Here is a 27836-nt window from a genome sequence, read left to right on the forward strand (position 1 = left end):
CCTCTGATCCTACTAGCAATGTTTCAGCCCATGTAGCTATTCCTTGAACTGAAGGATCAATATTTGAAGTCACTGGGAAGAAGGCATTTTCTTCTAATAAGTACATTCAAAAGAATAGTTTCAATATTTGTTGTTTAATGTGCTGGGATTAAAGGTGTAGTAATCCATTCAAGTAAGATTGCCTGGGGGTGTTAAACAAACAACCGTGTTTGTACTGATCTGTAGGAAACTACAGAGGGGGTCTGAGGGGGAAGAAAACCGTTGTCATTATTGTTGTGCTTTTGGTGAGGGGGGTGTTTGTTTTTTTGTTAGTTTTGTTAAAAAAATACAGTTCTTTTATCTAATGATGTACTGGAGTGAATTCCAGAGAGGATGATTAACAGAAGACATTTACATTCATCCATACATTAAAGGCCAATTCAAAAAAAATTCAAAGGAGTCTATACTGGTGAAGCTGTTGAAGGCTGCTGCTTTTATTTCAGATCAGAAGAGTTAATGAAACAACAGCTCATCTGCTTTTTTCCAAGTAGATATGCCTTTCTACTAAAAGATAACACCTTTTTCTATCAGCTTCATTTTGCTAATTAAAACATGAGATTTCTCCTTCAGATTTTATTTTCTTTTAGATCAATAATGTATGTAAATCAGTTAATAGAGTAACACTGATTTGCAGCAGCTGCAGTCCAACTCCCTCCTTTAAAAATGCAAATAATTCCTCTGGTATTGGTCTCATGAAGAATAATGATAGCAAGTACATGCAGCCAAAGTCAGCCTTGGCTCAAGCAAAGGCCAGCTCCAATGTTTTCATTGGCATTAATACTAATTAGTCTGTGGCATACTCTTGGCTTTTCACATTGCATATTGCCATGATGAAACATGGTAGATGTATTACTCTATCTGTTAGCACCATGCAAAGGGCCATTAACATGTGTTACTGTTTATCTCCCCTGTGTCTTTCTTGTAGGAATTATGTCTGACCACCAGTTCGGAAATCAGTTCATGTGCAGTGTGGTCGCATCACACGTGAGCCATCTCCCAACCACCAATCTCAGTTTTGTTTGGATTGCTCCACCTGCCGGGACGGGCTGCGTGAACTTCATGTACGTATGTACAGATCATGTATGGTTCCTATAGCCAGAGAAGATAACCATTTTGGAGACAGTGAAATGATCTAAACCCATTTGCACTAGGAACTTACATTTGCACCATGATTGTGCAAAGAAGAGATTTTATTTGGAAGTAAAACTACTGAGTTCTTCCTGATTGATGAGTTTCTGTGTGTACTAGGACTTCATATTTTGAAACATATGAGAAGGAGAAAGTGCTCTGCAATGTAGCATGCCATCAAAAATATAAGGCGTAAGTGCATCAAGACTAGCATTTCAATAGAAAATGATTCCACTTAGTTATTAGTCATATCAATAAACTTTTCAGAATACATCACATTTTCATTGACCTTTTTTTTACTTGTTGCATTTAATGAGAGTTAGAACCTTGCAAGGTTCTCGTGATGTTGTTCAGATTGTATGCCTCAACATAAGGCACAAGCAGTCAAGAATATTCATAATCAAATATGAACAGTTCCTGCTGAAAAACATTTTAACTTCTGCTTAGTTCTGCTAGTTTACAACCTCAGAAAAAAAAGATTACTCTCAGCAATTTTTTTTTGTAATTTTTGTAAAGATCCAAGTCAACATACAATGATTTAGTACTTTATCAAGTGCGCACAAAATACACAGCTTAATATCATTACTATATATATATTTAGCATATTTTACCTTATTTTCTAATTACTTCTCCCAGAATTTTGGTAGATATGAGGTAAAAATATATACCTAGAATAGAATTGAAAGCAGAAAATACTTCAAGCCTGATCGATTCACAGACAAAAAGCCAGGGTGCTCTCTGGATAGTCAGTGGTCACAAAATTTCAGTGTGAGACCTTCTGTCCATTTTGGTGACTGCCATGGTTGTCCCAACAAATTCTGCTCTCAGTGTGTTTTTTCCTTTCTGTCTGGGAAGCTGCAGGTAAATGTCCCAGTGTAAACAAGTTGTTTCAGTGTTTAATGTATGGGAAAACATAGAAAGTGAGTTCCTTCCTTCTTTGAAGAGAGGAATTGCTGATAGTGATCATAGGACCTGTTGATTGACTGATCTATGTCTTTGATATTCCCCTTTTCTCCACAGTGCAATTTTTTGCTTGTTTTGTTACAGTATGTTATTAGCTGCAATGACAATGCCAAGACATTTTTATCTTTAGCTCTCTTTTTCTTCTAAATGTCTAATGCTAAATTGGGAAACAAATAGTTGTAATGAATGACAAACTTTTGAGAGTGCATTTGTTTCCCATTAATTTTTACAATGTACCAGATAAGCTGTTTAGATTATGTAAGATTCCCATTCGTTATTTGACACGTCAAATCTATGGAAAGTTTGGAGGAAATACTGCTGCTGTTTTGTGTGAAGTCTGTGTCAGAAAAGTTAGCCTCACAAAATAGTTGTATGTGCCCTGAGGAAATCTGTCAGCTACCTTGTTAAGGTGGAAACTTATGGATGCATTGAACTTTATGCATCCTTGTAATTCTTGTTTTAAGAGATGATTAACTTTGTTGATCAAGTTGTAGCAACTAGATTTTGTTCTTGTAGGTATGTGAGAAAAGTGTGATGAGCGACGCATCTTTTCTTCATATGCTTGCTCACTCTCTTTCTTTGTTGTTTTGCTTTGTGTATTCAAGAAACAATTGTTGGTCCCAGCTTACATGTGAATGCATTTTTTTAAGAGATGTGGCCTTCTATTGCAAGTTTTAAGGTCAATTTATAAACAGTCATTTATCTTCCTGTGACCTGTTGTTGTAGAAATGCAAAGTCACAGCCTGAACCAGTGATTGAGTACCTGGTGGGAAGGCAGGGCCAGCCCAGGGGAGCTCAGGTATATGCAATGCACTGAGTGACCAGAAGGGGTGGAGCCAGGATCCACTCTTTACAGACCTCATGTAAGGGTTGATAGTGTTGTTTCCCATGCCTATTAAATCCCTGGCTGCAGAAAACAAAGCTATTGCTTTGTGCTGTGCTGCCTGCCTTGCATGGCTCTTTGACTTCAGAGAACTGCCTTTTCCTTGTTCACCTCCACTCACTCCTCCACAGAAGATTAACTTAAAAAGACTTTTTTAACACTTGACACTAACTGCTTCTCTAGTTTAAATGTAACATAAAGGTATTCACAAAGGTACCGGGGTGATAATTTATGAACTCTGACAACAGTGGCAGAGCTAAGAGCCTCCTATGCTGCTGCAAATGTATCTGTCATTTAGATCAGCTCATTAGTCTTTGACCTCTCTCAGGATGGATAATAAGGTCATTAATTAGTGCCAGCTCTGGCAATGCAAGCTTTGCCATGCTGACACCTCTCCCTAGATACTTCCCAGGGGGAGCTGGACAAAGGTCACAAGGCAGATCTCCCTGGGCCACTGTACAACCAGCTGTTATGGATGTGCTATTGACTTACTTCTGGAGGGCCAGGGGCACGTGGGTGGGAAAGCTAAAATACTCAGGGCTCAAGTTAGAGTCGTTCATATATAACTTAATGTCAGTGAGAGCGTTCTAGCCTCTCTCCTCCAATGTAGATGGGTATCCTACACATCAGGGCTTGGTTTGGGGTGAGGAAAGTGTAGAGCTGGAATATTTTGCTGTCTTTCTTTTCTGAATAATATATTGAAGTGTAATTTCTTGCTTATTCAGTCTTGGTTATTATTTCTATCTTATTTTTTGTAACATTCTGTGGGAAGCATGTTTATTGCTTATGTGCCTAAATGAAAAGGCCTGGGAATAGAAACAAGAAGAAAACATTTAGTTGATAAAGTAGGTTTAATAGATTATATTGCTTAAATTTCTAATAATCTCAAGCAACTTACAGAAACTGAAGATTTACACTTTACTACCAATATGAAAGAAAAACTTAATCCCTACAGGGATGTCAAAACCCTATAGACATCACTGGGAAAATTCTCATCTACTGCATCTATGCTTCTCAGTCAAAGGGGAGACAGTCAGTGAAGACTGACTGAGGGAGCTGGGTTTGTTCAGCCTGGAGAAGAGAAGGCTCTTGGGAGACCTCATTGCAGACTTCCATTATTTAGAGGAAGCTTATAAACATGAGAGAGATTGATTTTTTTATTTTTTTTTTTTTACACGGACAGATAGTGATTGGACAAGAAGAAACAATTTTAAACTAAAAGAGAAGGGACTTAGGTTAGATGTTAGGAGGAAATTCTTTACTCAGAGGGCAGTGAGGCCCTGGCACAGCTGCCCAGGGAAGCTGTGGGTGCCCCATCCCTTGAGGTGTCCAAGGCTGGGTTGGATGGGGCCCTGGGCAGCCTGAGCTGGTGAGAGGCAGTCAGTGCACAGCACTGGGTTGGGGCTGGTGGGCTTTAAGGTCCCTTCCAACCTAAACCATTCTATGATTCTATGTTCAAACTGCTGGTTTTTCTTGGTTTTTTGGTTTTTTTTTTTGTCCAAATACCTCATTGTGGCTAATAACTCTTCTATAAGATAACCTACTGAAGAGAAAAACAAAAAGCAATGACTGTTCCTCTGGTTTGTCTTTGTATAATTCTTCTCCATAGATGCTTCAAGATGAACTGAAGAAATAAAAGTTAATATGCGGCATTTGTTACAGAATAGTTTTCTTAGCAGTACCTTAGGATTCCTTCAAACAGTGTCCAGCACCAAGAGCTCCTAAGCAGATTGCCATGGTCTAAAAGAACTGCTTACCACCAAAAAAGCAGGCCCTCCTTTGTGCTAACAGGTTATTTTTCTGTTTGTTGGAAATCTGTAGAATGTTATCTTCATGAGCCTTCAGCTAGGTCTCACTGTTTGCAATTTCTGCTCTAAGCTCACCCTTACCCAGTTAAACCCCAGCCTGCTGTGGGGATGATAATAACAGGGTGATACGCAGTGCTGCATCTGAGGTTGTTAAGCCCATATGTTTATAGATGGCTTAACCTCCTAGTTTGTGGAAGTAATGAAGCTGACCCAAATTTCAAAAGCATTCTGTGTTTTGAGCATCAGCATGGCTTACAGCAGAAGTTCCAGCTACTGTATTAAATACAATAGGTTGCTGTAGAAATTACTTTGTAAAATGAGTATTTTTTATATAGCTTTTTTTGCTAGTCATCAAACAGGTATCCTATAATTCCAATTGTCTATACGTGTATTCACTGCAACCTCTGTTAGTAGTAGAAAGCTTCTGAAATATAATTATCAATTTGCAGGATTTAAATTCTGCACAAAAGTGTAGCTTTTTTGATATTTTGATATTTAAAACATAATTGTAAAGCTGTCTGGCAGAGCTAAACTGAACTAATTTGTGTAATGACACCTAATCAGCACAGTGGCAGTGTCCACCTGTCCACCAGACAGGGGTAGGAGAGCTGAGGCACGGCACTAGCCTATCACTTCTGGAGCGGGAGCACTGGCTCCCAGCACAGCTCCTGGGCACAGTCTGGGCCTCGGTGCTGCAGCCCACAGCTGAGCTATTGAAAGAAACTTGGAAGAAACATTCGAGGAAGGAGATGTGTTTTTCTGTTTGAGTACGTCTTTTGCCACAATCACCTGATGATTACAGCTCCTTTCTGGGAAATTTTAAGTACCCTGTTCCCAAACCAGTCTTTTCATGCCCATATGTTTAAGCCGGTTTCTAGGAGCCGACAACTGTGCCAGTGCATGAACTTGAAATATCACACTGCACAAACACTGCAGAACATAAAGGCTGTGATTGAGAGGCTTGGTTACCTATTTAAAGCATTTACAGAAAACCCATGATAAGAATGATGGAAATATTGAATAAACATTCAAGATTACATGGTCTTCTGTAGTATTCCTCTTGCTAGGGGGAGAAGGGGATATATTGTTTGAAGAAGCCAAATTCTCCTGGTAAACCACTTTGCTAAGCAGTCATTTAAGGCAGTGCTTACTGTTTTCTCTCACTTGTTTAAAAAAATAAAACAACAACAAAAAAAAACAACCCACAATCTAAAACCCAACCTCAAATGAAAGAAATGCAGAGGATTAACTTCAAAATAAGTATATAATTGTTTACTCAATGCTCAGTGGTAGTACAGATAGGTATTAAAAATGTGAACAGAAAATAGCAAATATCAGAATGAAGATCCCTTGTATTTATGTTATCACTCAACTCTTGAATACATGATCATGTAGATTTTGCTCCTCACATTCTTAGGAAGAATCAGAATTTTTCATAGCATTCTATTTGTTGCTATGATTTGTAACATTTGCAGTCAGTTAAAGAACATCTCATAAAGCACATGGACACCTAACGTATAGGTGGCCTTGGCTCTGGGTTCTGTGAAGCACCAGCTCCCTGTGTCATTCTCTTCCTAGAGCTTATTGCATGACAGTAGTGAAGCAGGATATTTATTATCAGTCTTTTTGCTGTTGGTATATCAGTAGCCCTGTCTGAGACAAGGATTGCATGAGCAAAAAGTGACAGTCCTTGTTTGCAGTCAAGGTAGATTTGACACATATCCATATTGCTTATAATTTATGCTCTACGGACAAAAAAAAAATCCTTATTAATTGTTCCTTCTGATGTGCTGGTTTAGAGGAACTATGAAGAAAAATTGCTTCTTCGCTATGTTTTTCACTTCCCTGGGTAGAGGCATTGTTGCAGTGTCAATCAGCATTATGTGTAACATTCTGAAAATCACAAGCCAGTGTTTCATTCAGATCTTGGCTCTGCTTGTGTCCTATTTTGATGTGGTGCCCAGATTACCTCCTTCATCCTCTATGTTTGTTAATTTCCCAGTGAAATCAAACACTATGCATGGAATCACTGTGACTCTTCTGAGTATGACCCCAAGCAACATAGACTCAGCTGATTGTGGAGAATTACAGTTTCCTTGTCTATTTTGTCTCGCTTTTGTCTTTTTTTATGCGGTGGCAATGCAAACAGAGAAGACCAATGAGGAATTCTGTGTATTTTCAGAAACATGCTTATGCTCTAGCACAAAATGTACTGTAATGAGGGAATGTTCAAATGAGTTCAAAGCAAAGGAAGAAAATAATGATGAACAATGCAAGCTGATTGCACCAATTTCAACTCCTTAAAGGCTTTTTCAGTTTCAGCTTTGGACAGATGTACAGATATCTCTCAATAGGTATTTATGAGTGAACAAAGTATCTCTAGTTCCTTCAACAGTTAGTTGAGGTGCAATCCAGTTACAGAACTGCAGGCAGGTAAGACCTGACATCCAGCTTTAATTACATTTAGAGGGAGTTACCTGCAGGTCTAGCAGGTCTCTATAGCTCCAGTAGTTTCCTTTGACATCCCAAGTTATTCCAGAAGTGCTCAGGAAGCAGAATCAAACCCTAGGTCTTCGCTAACTGTAGTAGATCATTAACTACCTAGTTTCCATGTAGACCTTTCTACAGACACCTAAAGGTTTTAGTCTGGATCTGTATCCTACACAGACAAACTCAGCTGACTAAACTTAAGTGCCAAATACCACATGGAGAAAAATTAGTCCTTCATTCCCATCACTGTCAATAGTCAGTATCTTAGTCCATGTCAGGAATTTCCAGTGAGTTGGTTGCTCAATAGTGGGAAACTGCTAAAGTGTGTAAGTAGAACGGGCAGCTCTGTAAACTTCAAATCTTGCATTTTTTCTTACTGTCTGATATCATCTTAGGAGAGTGACAATCCTACTAACTGCCCACTAGAAGAAGAGAAATATCCAGTGCTTAACATTTTCTCCCATCTTGTAGAGAACTGGCCATTTGCTATTTCAGGCTCCTCATGCTGCATAGGTACAAGAAAAGCAGAATCAACAAAGCCAGGAATAAATGAACGCGTGTTAAAAAGAAAAGCACATGACAATTCCATTGATAAATTAGTTGGGCTCAATTCAAAAGAGAAAAAACATAAAATGCAACTTTCAACACTGGGTAGTGTCAGAATAGAAACTGCAAGATGGTATTATATTAGGATTGGGTTTTTTATTTGTTTGATACAAATTTAATATATCACATACTTGTAGTGTATAATAGCAGAAAGCAACTCAGTATGGCCACTGGCTACTCTGTTGAGAATTTGGTATTGTTCCATAGGACTCTGGCACTTTCTTCATGAAAGAAAATGAAATTCATTTCTGCTGGTATTACCTAAATAATAAAACAATCACAATAAGAATTATTTCCCTTCTTACAAATGTTCATTTGGCAATTCTAGAAGCAGAGATTAGATTTTACTTTCTTCCCTTTTTGTGCAATGTACCCATTATTTTCTGCACGAGACCATCAATTTGCAATCTACAATACAGTTATCAGTAATTGTGTTTAGAATTCTCTCTTGGATTTTGTTTTGTTCTCTCTGAAATTTAACTTCAGGGTTATTTTTCAGAGTATATTTTAGCTTGAGAGCATAAATCTTTGTTTCATTCAAAGAGGTGCTTTTTTCTTCCCTTCTTCCCAAGATGCTTTAATTTTGAAAACATGACTAGAATATAAAATATATTACACACACTCCAACAGTTTGCTTCTACTAGTAGGTTTTCCTCTGTAACATGAATTGAGTGAAACATCTTCTGACAGCCAATAATTGATTGATAACAAGCCTTTTAAAATGAGATCTCAGAAGAAGTATGTTTAATGAAATCAGCATGAAATAGTTTTTGTGAATTCTTCTGGAAATGTTGGTTATGGGAAGAGTGAGCTATTAACACACACAGAACCATTCTGTAAGGATAAATATACAGTATATAAAAGCCCTACTGCAGGCAAGGGCAAAGAACAATTGTATGAGATGTTTTGGGAAGCTAAATTTCAGTACTGTAGGCGAGTTCTTACAACCGAACACTGTATGTGCATGGCAGCCTTTGTGGCTCTGGAATGTCCCCCTGGTTGACTGAGAGAGTCTGATCATTTCAATGCTGTCTCTTGAGTGGATAGTGCAACAAATGTCTAGTGCATGAATGAGTTTGAGATAAGTGTATTGTCTGTATAATTCTTTGGAAAGAACTTCTTGCAAGGGCCTGTTACTAAATAACTTAGTGAAAAGCTCAGTACTGCAAGATGCTGAGCTCTGGCCTTGATCCAGCAGAGCAATCAGGCATTTCCATGCTGTCATCAAAGGCACAGACAGAACTTTTTGCATTTTTTTTTTCATGTCTTCAAATTATTTGTATATGCAGAAGCCTATTTTCAAGCAGCAGAGGACATATAAGAATGTGCAGTCCTTATTCCTAGTTCACGCAAGCTTGACTTACTTTTCTCTCCTTGTTTGTCTGGATGAACTCTAATAGGGAAATCTGCGAAGCAGTATTTTGTGGTGCAGTAATATCCAGCAAGACTTCATGTGTATGTATATATGGAATGAGAAAACTTAGGAGGCAGGTAACTATAATACAATATGACAACAAAAATTTGTTTCTCTCTTTTTCAATACTAAGATGTTATTCTCACACCTAAAGGTAGCAGGAGTCTAAAAACAAAAAAGAAATAATTCTTGAAGATATCAAAAACATTAAATCAAATTCTGCTACTCATACCATAGGAGAAATTGGGTTTCAGTATTTAGAGTGACCATGAGCTCAAACTAAGTGACAGAGTGCACTCTATCATATTTGTTTTGACAATCCTTCATAATTATTTCTTTAAGCTGTACTCAACAATAGCGCATATATTTCCCAAATCTGTTATTAGTGGTTAGATAACAAATAGTATCACAGAATAAATAATAAAATATAATTATTCTGTAACATTAACATCTGTATTATAAAAATGTCATCAGGATAGAGCTGCAGAATTGTGAGCTTTCACAGTTGGGGTAGGGACAGCACTGCATCAGTAACTTTTCCTCAGCAGCTCAATCACAGGAGCAGAAGTCTCAAAAACAGAGTGGCACCCACTTTCATAACTGACAAACTGCTGGTGGAGTGGTGGATGTCATTATTGTAGCTGTTCCATTAATTGTGTTCCATTTGCTTGCGATAGTGAAGAGCAATCACCTAGGAGAAGGCTTGGAGAAGCTGCACCAGTTGAAATAATAATGCATTTCATTCTAAAAGGAAACAATTGAAGTATTTTGCATGCTGTTTGCTGTCTGTTGTTGCTGTTAATGACTTTTCTTATAGCAAGTATTTTACAAACATGATACCACCGCAGGTTTGTGCTTTCCTAACTAGCCGTTGCTTTCCTTTATCCTCTCAAGTGTCTTGGGTCTTTCATTTCTGATAGAAATGCAACAAATCTAGCACGTTACGTTGAACTCCTCTAAATATGTCTCTTAGCTCAACATAAGCTGTTTGGTTTAAGTTGTGGTACATGTCCTTGTGTCGTTTTCTGTGAAATAATGCATTTTTGAATCCTTAAGCAATAGGCACTCTGCAGCAGCCTCTGATTTCCCACCAAAGTAGGGAAGAGTTTAAAATAGCAAGTTCAAAGAAAGAAATGGAAGAAAACCAATTGTTTTCTTTTTTTTCCAGTACTTCACTAGTCTCGAATCTTGCCCACATGCAACACATCAGTTGCAGACCAAAAGCCTCTAAAAGCTCACCCAGCTCCTATCAGCGTTAGTGTTTGTGCAAAGGATTATAACTGATACGAACAAATTACTTTGCAGAACCTACTTACACATTCAAAAAGCATGTTCTAAATGCCATAAAATACAAAAGATAAACAGTAGAAACACTTTCAATCAGTATCACAGACTGCTTTGCAAGGCAGGGAAGATGTTAGGGCCGTAATTTGACTGATGATTTCAACAAGCGTATATGGGGAGAACGTGTATGTGCGTTAAGCTGCATAAAGCCTTTCTCTAAATCCAGATGTAGGCATTAACGCGCATATTTGAGATGGCATGCTTATTTGCTAAGTGCAAAGATGGTTAGAAAAAGGCTTTCCTGACAGAGGATAAAAGCTGGAGTACTCTTTAATTTTGGTTACTGCCAAGCTTATTTCAACAACCACAATAGTTATTTGGCTCCGTACCAAAAAGTGGGAATACAGTACTTACATGTCTATGGATCAAAATTAGATGAAAAATTGCTGTTTCTCATCTCCAAAGCCATTTGCTGCACATTTTATAGGCCTCAAGATGCCTTTTGTAATATGTGATAACAGAGCCAACTGAAGCATCTGCCCGGGAAGAGATTACTTTAATTATGGACTCAATGTCCTATTTTCTGCAAGTGTTCCCCAGAGAATTTCTTACTGCTGGATGAGAGGTGTTATGATGCACATTAAAATCTGCAAATCAAACAAAAGAGGTTGTAAAAGTGAGACAAGGACAGCCATTAAGTCTCCAGTCTTGTATTCAGTGGTTTAAAAAAAGTAACCCTGAATTCTGTAATGGTAACTTCCAAATTAATCTAACACCTGTTAAAATAAATTTCCAATAACATGGAGAAAAATAGATATTAAAGTTTTCCTTCTTTCATAATCATATTATATGCTGTAAATTGATTGATCCATAAGTCTTTGAAATACTTGTTTTCCTTTTAATTTTTTCAACATAGTGGAAGTTACTAATGATGTAAGATGAAAAATCCAGCAATTAGGTTTCTTGTTAGCTCCTATTTTTGTAGCATGTAATGTTTCTTGTCATTAAGAATTCATTTGCTTTTCACTCTAGTATCATTGATCACAATTAACTCACTTGATATTAAAGTGGATGTGCTGTATGCTTCTATAGAAACTGTGTAAAATACCATTGATTTAGTACTGTTTAATGGCTATTTAAAATATTTGTCATTCTCTCTTTATCAATTAAAACAAAGAAAAGCCTAGAAATCTTCATTAGCAGCTGCTGTAATGATGAGCTAAAAGTTTTTTTCTTTACACAAAATATGATGGAAGAGCTCTAAAGGCAGCTTGAAGATGCTGTGACAGCATGTGAAGTACTGGGAAACTTCCCTAAAATTTGTATGATTGCCAAAATGAAAAGGGAAAATGACATTTTCAGAAAATCCCGAAGTTAAAAAACATAATAAAAAAAAAAGTCTCAACCTATTTGAAGTGCATCTTAATCAGATGGCCGTACGAAATGATAGCATTTGGAAGCACTGTCTCTTCAGTATGTGTAAGTATTAGAAAGGTTAACTCCCTTAAAACAGTGGAGTGAAAGCAACGCTTATCCTCTGTAAATAGCACTAACTGATAGTAGGGCTTTTCCACTTGCTAATTTTACAGCAACTTTGTTTACTGAATCAAAATCAAGTATGGAAAGGATGTAAGAATGCAGCTTATCATGCATACCCAGACCCAGGAGGGGCTCCTTGGAGAGCCAAGCTTGTTCTCTTTTCCTCATGGTTTCCAACACCATTTAGGATGTCCAGGCAGTACCTGCCCCAAGTTATGCCGCTGCAGCCATGTAGCCTAAGCTTGTAAACCTGATCACAGCATGATGTGTTGCTGAGTATGTCTTGGCAACCCTGCCCAGGCAGTGAGGTTGGAACTACAAGATCTTTAAGGTCCCTTGCAGTTCAAGTAATTCTATGATTCTATGACTGGAGACACCCGATCTGGATTTACAGAACTGAATTAGGCTTTAGAAGTGATAACACCTACTCTGTCTGGACTGTGGGTACCCTCATTATCCCAAATGACGAAGGTGGAGAAGGCTGAACTACTCAAGGCTGGCTTTTGGTGGAGCCATCCTGGGCTGCGAGAAACTAGAGCACAGCTCTCTGCTGCACGTGCTGTGGTATGACATCCTGAAGTCTGTGGGCTGGGAGCATCCATGCAGACTCCAGCTTCATGGGGGAATTAAGAGCTGAAACTCAGATATCTAATCTGTCAGTTAGGTTTTGCATTGCGGATTTTTTTCTGACTCCTTCCTCTGGCTGTGGGAAGTTGCCTGGTGCCTGGCTGAGGGGCAATATGTGGGAAAATTCCTTGGAGATCCTTGGACCCAGGTGGGAACTTAATCAATACCAACTACTTTCAGGCTCCTTGCTTTGCCTTTTGGTCTGTTACTGAGAAGGTGGAGAAAAGGATCACTAACAGCCATAGTTTACTGAACTGATTGTGGACCCAGTGCTGGAAGCTGGACATGGGGTCATTGGTGAGAGGTAGGGGCACAGGAGTATGACTGGTCAGGTACCTGTGTTCCTAATTTTTGGAGGGACTGTCTGCCTTGGTTGGGCTATGGCAACTCCATGTGCCTCAGTCTCTATGCCTAGGAAACTTTCAAGTGAGGGACTCTGGTGCAGCTGGAGCTGGACTCTGCTTATCTTCTGGACCTGTGTGTCCTACATACCACCTGATTCCCTTGCAGCACTCTATTCATACTGGATATCATCTGAAATTTTGTAAGAACAGACATTCAGCCTTGAGCATCTTCCTTGCCAGCAGCCATGAATCTGTTCGGGTATTTTCCTGCTTGCCAGAGATAGCTGACCTTTCCTTTAGGTGAAGTGCTCTGCTGTGGAGCCCATGTTCCTTTGCTCTCAGAGCTGGCAGTGTTCTGTGGGTTGCTGATATTGTTGGCCAGATATTTCTGTTTTAAATAGCATGGACAATTAGGTCATCGTTCCAATTATCTATGTGCAAATAAGTCTATTTTGGAATAACCTTACAAAAAAGGTCCCAAGAGGTTGGATTTCTGTAATTACTTAACATGATGAAAACATCTTTGCTTCAAAAAATGGTGGTGTGTCTGCCACTGTCTTTCAGCAACAGGTTTTTTCCTCTGTGGAGTCTTTAACTTGTTAATGGAAATTTTCCATTGTTCTCAGCAAACAGTAGCCAGAGTCAATGAATGAATTGATCAACGTCTTCTGCTTCTGAGTTGCTCTTCGCAATATCATCTAATCGTAGAATCACAGAATCATTAGGTTTGGAAAAGACCACTAAGATCACCAAGTCTGTCAGCCCTTCACCACCATGTCCACTAACCTATATCCTTCAGTGCCACACCTCCACATTTCTTGAACATCCCAAAGGATGGTGACTCCACCACATCCCTGGGCAGCCTGTTCCAATGCCTCGCCACTCCTTCTGAGAAGAAATTGTTCTTAATATCCAACCTGAACCTTCCATGGCACAACTTAAGGCCATCACCTCTTGTCCTATCACCATTACTTGGAAGAAGATGCCAATCCCCACCTTGTCACAGCCTCCTTTCAGGCAGTTGCAGAGAGCGATAAGGTCTCCCCTGAGCCTTCTCTTCTCTAAATGGAACCATCCTGGTTCCTTGAGCCCCTCCCCATCAGACTTGTGCTCCAGACCCTTTATAGCTTTGACGCCCTTCTCTGGACATGCTCCAGGCCTCATGCCAAGTAAGGGAGGAGTTTAGCCTTCTGCTCTTGCCCATCTCTTTAGTTTCAAGGAGTTACCACAGAATCACAGAATTGTAGGGGTTGGAAGGGACCTCCAGAGATCATCGAGTCCAACCCCCCTGCCAAAGCAGGTTCCCTACAGCAGGTCACACAAGTAGGCGTCCATGCGGGTCTTGAACATCTCCAGAGAAGGAGACTCCACCACCTCCCTGGGCAGCCTGTTCCAGTGCTCCGTCACCTCACTGTAAAGAAGTTCTTGCGCATGTTTGTGCGGAACTTCCTATGCTGCAGTTTCCGGCCGTTTCCCCTTGTCCTGTCTCCACTCACCACTGAAAAGAGTCCGGCCTCACCATTCTGCCCCCCACACCTCAGATATTTATAGACCTGGATCAGGTCCCCTCTCAGTCTTCTTTTCTCAAGGCTGAACAGACCCAGTTCACTCAGCCTTTCTTCATAGGAGAGATGCTCCAGGCCCTTCACCATCTTTGTGGCCCTCCGCTGGACTCTTTCCAAGAGATCCCTGTCTTTTTTGTACTGGGGAGCCCAGAACTGGACGCAGTACTCCAGATGAGGCCTCACCAGGGCAGAGTAGAGGGGGAGGATCACCTCCCTCGACCTGCTGGCCACGCTCTTTTTAATGCACCCCAGGATGCCATTGGCCCTCTTGGCCACGAGGGCACACTGCTGGCTCATGGCCAACCTGTCGTCCACCAGGACACCCAGGTCCCTCTCCGCAGAGCTCAGTTATGAAGTTATGGAGTTATGGAGTTATGAAGGGCTGGACTGTGAAATCTGTAAGGCCATGACTACATGCAGATGTCACCAGATGCAGCACATGTGGAACACGTGAGGGTGTCACTCCACACAAATTCACACAGGCACTCTCCTGCCTCCCATGTAACCATGCTGCAGAGATCTCAGCAACTTCCAGCCAGTGAAGTGCAGGACTTGCACATACTTAAGCCCGCTAAGAGTAGCACATAATTGTATGTTCTGCTTTCAAGTGACCCAGTTCCCTCTCCTCCTTTTCAATGCCACATGAGGGCCTCTTGTCGGGGAGCTGTTGTCCATGCTGACAAAAGGGTTTTATTTCTTAGGGTCCCCAAGAATATGTCATGCTTTAAAAAAGTGCAAATTAATGCTAATTTCCTGAAAATGAATACAGCCCTCATGTATCTATTAGTACATTTATTTGTGCCTTTTAAAAGAGGACCATTGGATTATGGAAACCAAATTTAAATCTAAATTTGCAGTGCCATATGGCACAACCTTCGGGCACTAAGACTCCAGGAGTTCATGCATTAGATTGCCAGACTGATGTTGCGGATAAGTAGATTGTCATAAAAGTCATTAGTTTCAGTGCATACAGATTGCACTTGTCTGTTTTTACTGTTAAGCTTTTAAAGGCTGATCTTTTAATGCTTTGTTTGATGCAAAAACTAAGCATCACAGGAGGACACTCTATGAGTACAAATTGTTAGCATGTTTTAGCTGAATGAAATACAAACAAGGAAAAGATCTCGCTCTTGCTACTATCTAGGATATGTCAGGAATGTTTACTTATATTTGTAAGGAAATTTCCACAGTTTATTTGTAACCCACCGTGGATCTAGCCAGTAGCTAGGATTCCTGTTTGTGGCAATGTTCAGAGCTCTCAAATAGCTTTGTTGTCTTGGTAGTTTTGTTTCTCTTGTTCCCAGCGGACCAAGAAAAGAATTAAAAAACAAAAATAATAATACATATATATATAACCAGAAACCAATATTTCTGAGACTGATAGAAATTTTGTAATTGGTTAAAGATGACTTTTGGATTACTTAGGTTTGTCATTTAAGGATAGTTTAGTGACAATGGTTTAGGTTGGTAAGTGCGATTTATTTGCATCTGCAGGCCATAGCCCTTAATGTTCACCTATTATCATAGGCAGTTAAGCTGGATCTCAGAACTGGGGTTCTGTCCTTTTTTTTTTTTTTTTTAGCAGCAGGGCTTTTTTGCTGCATTATGTGACTTGCAGTGAAAATTCTCTGATGAAGAAGGGGAGATACAGAGGCCAAAGCCTTGATACAGTAGCTATCATCCCTGGACAATGATTTCGGGAGCTGTGCCTGGAGTCTGTGCATGCCCCAGACCCTCAAAGAGTTTTGGCACATGTCTGGTGGCTCTCAGCTGCACAGGAACTTTGGAGAGTGGCTCATGGGTTGAGGAGCACTGAATTCCTCTAAGATTGGATTTTCCAGTATAGTAACAAGGTCACGGGGCAAGTGAAGCCCAATGCTGGCCAATGCTGGAAGCTTTCCATGACTCTTTTATCAGTGCTATACCTGTAAATTTAACTTTCCATTTATATTTGTAAAAGTTATATATAGATTTTTAATAAACCTGTTCGGTGTTTTTTTGGTTTTTGTTTTTGTTTTTGTTTTTTTACTTGTTTGTTTTAAAATGGCAAAATAATAATGCTATTTGAATGTATTCTTTGTGTGAGAAGTTCAAGCAAAGAATACATTTCACAGTTGATTTATGAACCCTTCTGAAAATGTGGTTTATAATGAAATTCTAACAGCCCCATTACAAAATTAGCACGAGAAGTGGCAGTGCAATAATGCTTTTCATGCTTGTGCACTCCTGCAGACCTTCTCTTGCTAAGCGCTTGCCAAAGGCTAAGAGAACTTGCAGAAGCTCTGGGCAGCGCACATCGGAGTGCAGCTGAAAGCTGGCTGTTTGCTGCACGCATGTGGAGTGTGCATTCACGGTGTCTGTACGGGTGAAGTTTAATCAACAGTAGCGTTACCAAAATAGCACCAAACTAAGAATAGCTGTCTTCAGCTACAGGGTGAGTGCTGGTCTACTAGGGCGAAGTGTGGGAGGTGTAATTTTTGCTGCTGGCAGTACTTTATTTTAAGGTTTTGTTGGAATCAGAAAATATAGCTGAGATAGCTGCTAGAAAAAGCAGTGATTATTTGGACTGTCATTGTTCATACAAATAGCCTACATTTATCATTATATTTTAAAGATTTATTATGATTAATTTTACAGCTGAACCAGGTCTCTGCAGACTGAAACCGTGATGCTCTGCCTGTATCTAATATTTGCAATATACAAGATTAGATTCTGCTGCTGTGTGTCTTTGGGACCATTGTGCCAAAGCTGGATAACTGGGTCAGAATCAGGATTTTTAATGTGGAAAAGTCTGGGCCTTGGCCATCTCAGATTTAACATGTGTAACACCAGCGGTTTGCCACTAGGAATTTTGAGGGCATTATGCTGACCTCAATCTGCTCATCTAACTACTGAAACAAATTAAAGAGCAAGAGCACTCTACAGCTGTTAGCATGCAAAGGGCTGTTGGAGGTTGTACAGAAAAAAAACAAAGACAGACCTGCAGAGATGAGCATCATCTTTGGTCTTCCAGAGACTGATACACAGTTCTGGATATGTGAAACTAAATGTTAACATTGAGGCTTATATATGTAGAATATAATTACACCTTTACTCTCAAAACATAGCTAAAATAATGTTAGACTTAAGTGGTTTCTTTTCAAAGGAAAAGTTAAAATAGGAGATATAATTCCAGATGGGATAGTTAGAAAGGGCTGTTCGCTGCGTTTCCCATTGGCAAATTCTTAGCATTATTTTGGGAAATACAAAAACGACTGGGGACAGAGAAAACAACCTGGGAAACTTAAAAAGAAAAGAAAAGAAAAGAAGGAGCGATCTTGTGGTGAGACAGTGAACCTCGTGAGGGTGTGAGCTTAGCCAGGCCTTGGGAGAGCCTGTGCGGACAATGAGCATTCCTGACCCAGGCTTGACACGTTCCAATAGCTCCAGCAATTTTATTGCCTATTTAAGCACTGTTTGTTAATTAAGATTAAAAGAGATTATGAAGTGGTTTTATCATGATGTGTACGAAACAGGGGCAGTGGCCTCCTCGTGCACTCAGCCTCAACCTCCTCACTAAGATTTAGGAGTGGAATTTGTCCTTGCAGTTAATAGATTTACAAAGGAATAAAGCGCACAATTTGTCAGACTGCTGTTTTTCCCTTTTGACCAGTTAGGCTAAGTATCATGAAAGAGCTCTATTTGGGCACCAGCCAGTACGATTGGATGCATGGTACATTAACCAGATTTCTTGGGTTTACAATCTTGCTCTTTTGAGTACAATTACTTTTCTCTGATTGGATTCTCTGTAGCTATTAGCAGGTCCAACAAGGACCATGAGGCATTTGTGCACAGCTTTATGAGAGGGCTTCCCTGTTGGGGTCATATGTCAGGACTGGGGTCCCAAAGTTCCTGGGAAAGCAAATTTCTTGTTTTTCTGGTCATTACATCCATCGTACCACTCACGGCCCACACAATAGGGTCACAATCCAGCTCTACAGTTTGTACCTCACAAATTGTGAAGGATATGAGATTGGATCCCTAAAGGATTCCAAAAGTTAGAATAGATAAGTACAATTAGAGACGTTTTAATAGCTTCTCAGACACAGACAAAAAGATATATAACTCATGCTGTGTCATTACAGAAAACTAAGTTATCCCAAGTTCTATAGATCGGACCTTACGAAACAGCTTATCCAGCTTTCTCTCTAAAGACTTGTACCTTCAGTGTCTCTTGACCACCTTTAATGCCAGATGTTTTCATTAACTCATTACTCATTGTACACCCATGGGATGAGCTCTCCTGGTCCAGGGCTGTTGGCTCAGGTGTTCCCCACTCTTTGTGTGCAGGCATTTGGGCAGATGCCAGCAAAGTCACATCACTGATTCACAGCAGCAGAGGGGTGATTCAGAACTGCGGGCACTGGGAAGGGTTTGCTGGAACGTGTGTAGCATCGAGGACAATGCAGCTGCAGTATTTTCTTTGCAATCTGCTTTTTGCTGTAAAGAAATAAGTTCTCAGGTAAAAAATAATGATCTAAAGTTTGATATATGCGGTATCATATGATAAAATTTCTTGGTCAGAAGTTTCACTTTTTTACAGAAATGGCAGGCATTTGTAATTTGCTGCACAAGTAGTTTAAGTATTTTAGCATAATTTAGTGAGAATTAATGGCTGGTTATTTATTGCCTTGTGTGCTCTACAGGAGTGATTTATAAAGCCATGCTCTTCACTGCTTGTTACTTTGCATTCCCTGTGTTAGCTGTACCATCAATATCATTAAATGAATTCCCAGTGACATTGCTCTGGAACTATAGTTTTTGATACAAGGGTTACAGAACATAAATCAAGAATTATGTTTAATTCATAAGAGGCACCAATCTCTCATTTAGGTGTGGGTTGGGCCTAGAAGGTGTCAAAAATATACTTTACAATACCTCTTCTGATTGCATTCAGACTCTATATATGCCCTTATGTTCCGTGTGAGAATAAAATATAGCAATACAGGGCCGTTTGTCAAGCGAATGACGTTTGTGTTTTTATTTATTTGGGTACAAATGATATCATTATTTTCACCACAAACTAAAAATCTATTTACATGAATATATTTAAATTGATTAGTAAAGGAATTCATAAAATTAAAAATAAATATTTGCCTATTCTGCATTATAAGTGCTATAGTTGATTATTTAAATTACAATTTTAAAATCTAATGCTTCTAGTGTTATTTGCTGTTATATTCATTTGTCTCCTCACAGAAATATAAACACTCTCCTCATTATAGTTTTTCCTTACTCGTCTCTTTAAATTCCTATTGAATTGCTGCATTGAAATCCAGAGCACTGAAAATCCTGTAAAAGCATTTATCTAGTATTTATTTACTTTTTATTAATGTTATGTAAATATTTCTGACCCCTTTAGCTTTTGTTTTATATATATATATGTACATATATATACAAACATAAACATTATGTATATGTACATACGCATTTTTGCAAAGCCTAAATTTGGCATCAGATCTTTGAAATGTGGATTCACCTCAATATTACTCAAAGTGTATATGAACTCTTGATGATATCACTCACATATAAAGGTAATTTTGAAGGAAGAAGATTTAACTCTTTGTGCTGCAGAGGCAGTTAATTACCAGTGTGGGGTATGGGAGACCTGTGGATGACTCCAGGGCTGTCACTCACTGTGGGTGAGTGGCTGTAAGATGAGGGACATTCTCTCTTGGACATTTCTTGGAGTCAGCAAAACAACCATCACATGTTATGACCACAAAGAATCAAAAGCTAAAATGTTCACTGAGCAGATAATGTTAGACTTGCCACTGAGATTAGAAGAACATTTCTGTTAGAATTAGGGAAAAAAAAAAAATTTAAATATGTTAAAATTCTATACACAAAGCTGGAACTTTTTTTTCCCTCCATTTTCATATAAATTTATGCAGGAAAAAAATTTTGAATATTATCTTTTTACCTCAGTTCTGCAAATCAGGCTATTCTATCTATTTTGTAAGAAAGACTTAAGACACTCTTCTTGGGAAAAAAACAAACAAACAACCAAACGTCTATCGGTGCAAATTAAAAATTACTTCTAGTGTCTGTTTGCTTCCAAATCTTCCATAAAGACTTTATCTGGAACATCTCTTTGGCTCATTCTTCCCTTCAGTGATGGCCTATTGGCTACCTGACACGTGCAGCCCTTGCTGCCACTGTTGGTCTGGGTGACACTAAATATGTGATGGGTGTGTTTTGGGATGATCTGTGGACCTTGAGGGATCCCTTTATCTCACAGGAGAGGATGACTTATGGATTCCTAGGCCTTCCAGCACTCAAACTGCAGCTTGGGATGATTTGGTGGCAGATCCTTCCAGGAAGGATGCTAAGAACTTGAAGGGAAGGGAGGGAAAGTGGCTTTGGTGCCTGGTGATCCCAAGGAATGAGTCTGAAAAGAATGAGTCTAAAAAATAATGAGCTTAAGCCATTTCCTCAGTCTTGTTAGTTCTGGTATTCTCAGACAGGAGCAAAAGAGCTATCATGGAGTTACTTAATGTCATTGGTGTGTTCGAGACAACAGAATTCCATTAGGATCAGGAGTTAACAACTGCAGGAACTAACTTCAAGCTCAGAATTTCACCTTGTAGTAGCTCTGAGATAGCATGACTAGGGGTAATTTTTGTTCATTATTTTGTGTGACATTTGGTTAGGAAAGTTATGTTTTAAAATGGGTTACTGCACTGCATGGTGACATAGTACAGAGCCAATTCCCGGGCAGCTGTCCAGTTTTCAGACAGCCCGTAACATTAAAATTTGCCATCACTGGCACCAAGAGGTGCCTGTGCTAATTAAAAGCAAGTAAAAGGAAAACATGCAGGGAAATTGAATGTAACATAGGGATGTTTAGCTTTAGATACATGATAAGAGTGATAATGCTGTCTGTCAATCCACCCTTCTCCCTACACAAATTATTTCTGTACTCGTAGATCCGTTTTCACTGAAAGCTGACAGCAGCTTAAGTGTCTACAGTGTATTCACTTGGGTGCTTGAATGGAGATGACCTTGCTAAAGGAAGCTCTGGGAATGCTGTCAGTTGGGAGAGTCTCAGTTGGGAGATCAGAGATATGATGCTGGCGTGGCTGTAAGGGAGGACCATGGTGTTGCTTGGAAATGCAACCAACAGATCAAAAGTCTTTACAGTATTCTTATTTGTAAACTTTCTGAAAGACCAGGTAACAGCATGGAAATACTGAAGAGCAATCCTCCATAATACTCTTGCAGCTGCAAAACAGAGAGATGTTTCTCTATAGCAAGGCAACATAAAAAGTTTTGCAACAAATATAACAAAAAGGATTTGTAAACAAACAACTTCTGTTACCTAAAGGTATCTTTATTAGATAATATTAGAAATACTGCAATTTCTGTTTCTTTCTGTTTAGGAAGTCTCACAGTTTTTCATAACATTTTCTTCAGAGTCAATAGTGCAGTAGAACAATGTTTAGGTTCATTATATATTGAGAAATAGAAATAAATATATCATTTGAAATTCTGAACTTAGAAGATACATGTGGACATGTGTCCACTGATTATGATTCTTATATAAAAACGTCTTCAACTTCAGTGCAAGGGTCTGACTTGAGATCAAAAAACTTAAAAAAAAAAGGAGATGTGCAGTAATGTCTTGCAAGGAATCCAATCTCATGATGAGCAATTTGACTGAGGGCTCCCCAGAGATGGATGTACCTGGAAGCTAAAAGAGGTGGTTCACCAGCTATATTTTAAAACATTGTTTTTGTTGATGACAATATATTGTTTTTCATAGTCTTCCTACTAGAATAACATAGCAGAGTTAATCTCTGCCAATGAATGAAATCTGTTTCCTCAGCATGTGCCAAACAAGTGGTTCTGCACAGTTAGGGCTGCTATTTTTACCGCATTGTTTTTCGATGCCGTTCTCAGAGATGTCTTATTTTCTTCTAAATGGATGATTGTATTTCCGTCATATATCTGCCTTTACCAGTTTACAGTTTGCTGTTGTTTCTGCCATCTGTTTGATGGGTATTGCTTGAAATCTTTTGGCTCCCAGCCACATCCATCTCATCTGTAGGGGCAAAGCACCTTATTGTACATTGTACCTTATGTTACATCATCTCTTTGTTGTTTTAGTTGTTCAGGATTTCAGCCATTCCCTGTGCAAACGCAAGTTTCTCTTTAGAGATCACTAGGTGTTTGGTAACCACTCAAAAAGGGACAATTCCATTTAAAATGGGAAATACTTGTGTTATATGATGTTCCATCAAATCTGGTCTCTGTTTTAAATTCATCCACCACAGTGATGCTCAGACATCTGATGTCTTGTCATTGTACACTGAACAGGAAGATTTAACTTGGAGATGGGATGTTACTGTTTACCATTGACAGAGACTCCGATAGAGCCATTGCTCAACACATTTCTTCCAAAGGGACTCCTCAGAAGTGCCAGGATGCTAGAAAATCATTGTTGATTTATCCTGGCACTCTGGAATTTGTCCTGAGCAGCTTGTGGGATGTGTCTCTTCCCTAATGACACAGGGCTTGTACCTAATGCAGTGGTGGACCTACTGCAAAGTTCCTTAGTTGAGGATAAGAGATTCACAAGAACAAATCCACCTTTTATGTTGTTTATTTCATGAAGACATAAAAAAAAAAAACTTTAAAAATGTGGCTTTATGAAAAACCATTAACATATTAGTTTTGAGATGAGGTCTTATTTCATCATAAGTGTTAGCTCAAGTTTGCTGTTTTATTAATCAACTATAAACATCTTAGATTTACAAATTAGTCAAGAATTTCCCTAATATCGAGCAGCATTCTGTTATATACACCACCAGATGTGCAGGTCTCCAATGAATGCCTTCATCTGGAATCCTTTAGTATTTGGGATTCCAGGCACAGCAACTTCAGAACCCAAGCAATATTTCATGTAATAGTGCAATAATTATTTGTCCGTATTTGAAAAGTTCAACTTCCTGGCTACACAGCTGAACTGAATTCCCAATGTATTCTTTCCGATTAGAAACTGAAGTTAGCAAATAAAGACTCAAAGTCTGTTTGCATTTTACCCAATATCGCCTTTTTTTTGTTGTTCATTTGGAACACAGAGAACCCAGAACTGCAAGTGTGCTGAAGAGTATCACAATATCATCAAGGTATTTTCTTGCTAGGAGTCATTCTAATGCTGTGCTTACTTTGCCAATAATTTCTGAAAACAAATCTGTGCTCAGAGGAAAAATGAGTCAGTAGTAAAGCACTGATACCATCTCCCTTGGAAGTACCTACATTACTACTTGCAAATTCTCTGTTACTTTGGCTTCTTTCAAGGCAGTGGTTATAGATCCCATCATTAATACTCCATTTTAAGAGAAGGGCTTTTAGAGCTTGATGTCCTTTTTTTAATAATAGGTTTAAAGAGTTATTACCAACACACTATCAAAAGGAGATATTATGGCCATGTAGCTTAGAGGGTAATTTATTTACGAGTGAGATAAATCATGGATTGCTTCCTAGTGAGAAGCATGCGTTCAGACTCATTACTGCTAGAACAGTATATTACATGGGATGTTGCTGTCCAAATTAGCTGTAAATTTGAAGTGTTTATGACTGTGCCAAGTGACTGACCAATTCAAGTTAAATTCACATCGCACTTTTTGTTTAAAATTAACTTGGTAACTTTAGCAGTATTTTATTATGTAAAAGCATTCACAGATATCAGAGCTGTGAGTGTGGACATGCTGTTAGACATTTTGGAAAAAGCCACTGCAGGGCTGTGTGCATATAATTAGTGTGGCTGATTGCTCTGAGCAGGAGGTTGGCCTGGGGAAACCCCAAGGTCTTTTCCAGCTTGGATTTCTTATCATCCTATGATCTTCTCTGGGAGTGATGATGAGTCTGTGTGGCCAGACACGGGCTCCTGGTGGAGGAACCAAAAATTCTGCCTATGGCTCAGAAGCGGCATTATGAAAGTGGGCCTCTCTAAAACAAACATGTTTGTTGAAGAAACACCACGCTGTGCCATGAGCAGCAGAATCCATAAACCTGTTTTGTACCCCTTTGGGCAGTGAGTCCCCACAGCACCCACACTATGGTGCTCCCAGGTGCTCTCACAGCATATCTCAGCCCACTCCTGCAGTGCCTTCCGGACATCCTCCTACCCCTCCCCGTGTACCCAGATCCTATGATCAGTGCCAGACCTCCTCACTGTAGTCTCTCCAGTTTATGCCATATTCCTGATGTCCTTCCACCTGCTTTTTTTGGCTAGAGTTCTGCAATACTTAACAAATTTGTCATTTTTTCCGTAGCTGATGGAATTAATTACTCTCCTAAGGCAGTATTTCACCTGCCTATTTCTGTTTGTAAGCTGGTATGGTCTTAAGGGATATGTGCTTTCTTCCACCACATAAATCTGGTTGCAAATGAAAAACCAAGGAGGAGAAATAACTGTCCTTTGTGTGATTAGTGACTCTGCTTTTTTATTCCAGGAGATCTGTTGTATTCCCCTCATGTAGGAAGCAATAGGGGCTGAAATTCCCTCTTTGAAAAGCAGAGAACAGTTCTTCTTCAATAATTATTGTAGCAGGTCCTACCATTATGTGGTTTGTACCAAACTGTGAAAGGCTCGTGTGCTTCATTCTTTTCTCAGTCCTCTGAAAATATTTAGGACAGTGGGAAGTGTACAGAGACATATAAGATAAAGGGAACGTGTCAGTGTCCAGTTAAGCCATAGGAATCAGTCGAGTACCACTGACCATGCACTGCAGCCTATGGACATTCTTTTACTCAGTTTCCTAGCTTTCTAATCTGCCTTACGTATTGTGGATGCACCAGTTGCATCTCTGTAATTAGTGCTGAATTGAGTGCTTGTTAAGAAATGGGGTTAATTTGGCTATGTGAGGATTTCCCTGTGTGGGTTGTAAAGCAAATACAGGGCTGAGGTTCCAGAATTTCATACGGTCCAGCTAATCTGCAGCTGCTGGCAGTGTCTTCTGGGGGCTATAGGCAGCAAAAGACAGCAGGCTGCTCAAACCCAAACAGTGAAATCACAGAATCAGTGCAGAACTATAAGGGTTGGAAGGGGCCTCTGGGGATCATTTAGTCCAACCCCCTGCTAAAGCAGGTTCCTTACATGGGGTTACACAGGAGCCCAGGTGGGTTTTGAATATCTCCAGAGAAGGAGACTCCACAACCTCTCTGGGCACTTCTATGTATTTCATAGGATCACAGAATGTCTTAGGTTGTAAGGGACCATTAAGCTCATCTATTTCTAATCCACTGCTGTGGACAGAATTGTCATCAGATCACCTGGGTTTCATCAGATGCCCAGGGTTCCATCCAACCTAGACTTAACAAATGTTTACACTTTTAGAGATGTTGGGTACTTTGCAAATCCACAGTGAAGATTAATTCTTCTTAATTCTGTATGCCGTGATACAGCAAAACACTTGTTGGTGCTTGTCAGTTTTCTGTTGTTGTTCTTGAAGGATAATTTAGGTGATTGAAAGACATTTTGATTAAATATGCACTTTAGAAGATTATACAAGCAGAATTTAATGAAAACACTTTTTTATCTCAAAAAGATATAAGACGTCCATTAGGATAGAGCTAAATATAGACTTTAAGTGTTTATACATGCTCAACACATTAGCAGCCCAAAATACATACAATCAATGTTTCACTAGATAGTTAGGCACAATAGGCTGGAAAGCCTAAGACAAGGACAGAACCCTCTCCCAGACATGGGAAAAGGTGAAAAAGAGAGACCTAGTTGTTGGCACTGTGTCAATGTACAGACAATAGATGCTTGTTCTATTATTTATATGAACTGACTGCTTGGCAGATGCCACTGCAAAAACCTCTATTTTTAAAGAGTAGAAAAAAATAGAATTTGCTTTCCTTTATAATCACACAATGCAGAATACTAATAAAAATGTTGGGTTTCCTGTAGCTGGGAAGAAACTATTCTCCTAATCTGCTTTCAGTCAATAAGAGGCTCTAATCATTCTAGTCACATCAAAGTAGATAGAAGTGAAAAAGCATCTTTTTATTCTTTGGGATACAGGGGAAAAGAGGTTGGAAATGCTTGCACACAGCTGAAAATGGTAATTCCTAATATTTTCCTCTTTGATAATGCATAGTTACTGTTTTGTTGTTAATCCATTCTGTACTCAGTCCTTGCAGCCAAACAAAAATATGGTGTGTTTATAGCATTAAAAAGGAAAATTCTTGTAAATTATAATGTGTTGGGGCTGAGGCTGCCTGCACACCCTTCTGCTTCCAGTGCTGCAGCCATAACTGCATTCTCTGTAATATTCAAGAAATGCAACTCCAGAATTAAATGTTCACCTAATTTATTTGTCTACCTGCAGACTTTTTTCTAATACAAAAGCTCGGTTAAAGAAAGCACTTAAATATGTATTTAAATCAACCCCTAATCAGAGCAACACTTCTAAGTGCATGCAGCATAGACAGTTTTTCATTGTTAAACCATAAGAACTTAAATCTGCTAATCAGATTGTTCTTCAACTGATACTACCATTTGACTGCCATATTACTCCTTTCATATTTTCTTCTACATTTATGTATAGGAAAACATCATATTTTCATATGTTCTCTTTTTTTTTTTTACGCCAAAGAGAGCAACAAGAAACCCACCTCACCTTTATTAGAGAAATGGAAATTGTTTCCAAGCTGACTCAAAACTCATGTCTCAAGATGGAGGGTGGCTTTCTCAGCTCTTCCAACTATACTAGAAGAGACTGACCATGAAAAATAAATCAGTACTTTTGAGAAAAAATAAGACGGTAAAAATGAATGGCACGTTATATCATTATTTCAACTAATATATTTGATTGAAACAGGAGGGAATTTTGCATGTTTAGGTGGTAGCCACATTACAAAATATGTGCAGAAGATGCTTAGAGATAGATCTTGGATCCCTGTTCTCTATATGTCTTGTAGGTGTGCATTGGACCATGTACACAGTTGGAAATGTAATGCACACATCAGGCCAACATACAGAAGGGTACATGGACCACTGCACATTTTGAAAGTGCCTCATCTGGAGTGTGGTTGAAGTTGTAGGTTGAAAAATGCACATTTTTCATGGTGTGCGCGGAGAGAAATGTCCTG

At 39.2% G+C, this 27836-nt stretch overlaps 1 protein-coding gene across 1 annotated transcript in view; it reads left to right on the plus strand.

Moving 5' to 3' along the window:
• Positions 1-27836, plus strand: part of RELN (reelin) — a gene marked incomplete at both ends in the record, with an annotated part of 268207 nt that overhangs the window by 75398 nt on the left and 164973 nt on the right. Inside the window, one exon of the mRNA XM_079534561.1 lies at positions 965-1100. Within this exon, the coding sequence (XP_079390687.1) occupies positions 965-1100 (136 nt within the window). The remainder of the gene's footprint in view (positions 1-964; positions 1101-27836) is intronic.

The sequence above is a fragment of the Tetrao urogallus genome (assembly GCF_951394365.1).
Source record: "Tetrao urogallus genome assembly, chromosome: 1".
Taxonomy (NCBI): Eukaryota; Metazoa; Chordata; class Aves; order Galliformes; family Phasianidae; genus Tetrao; species Tetrao urogallus.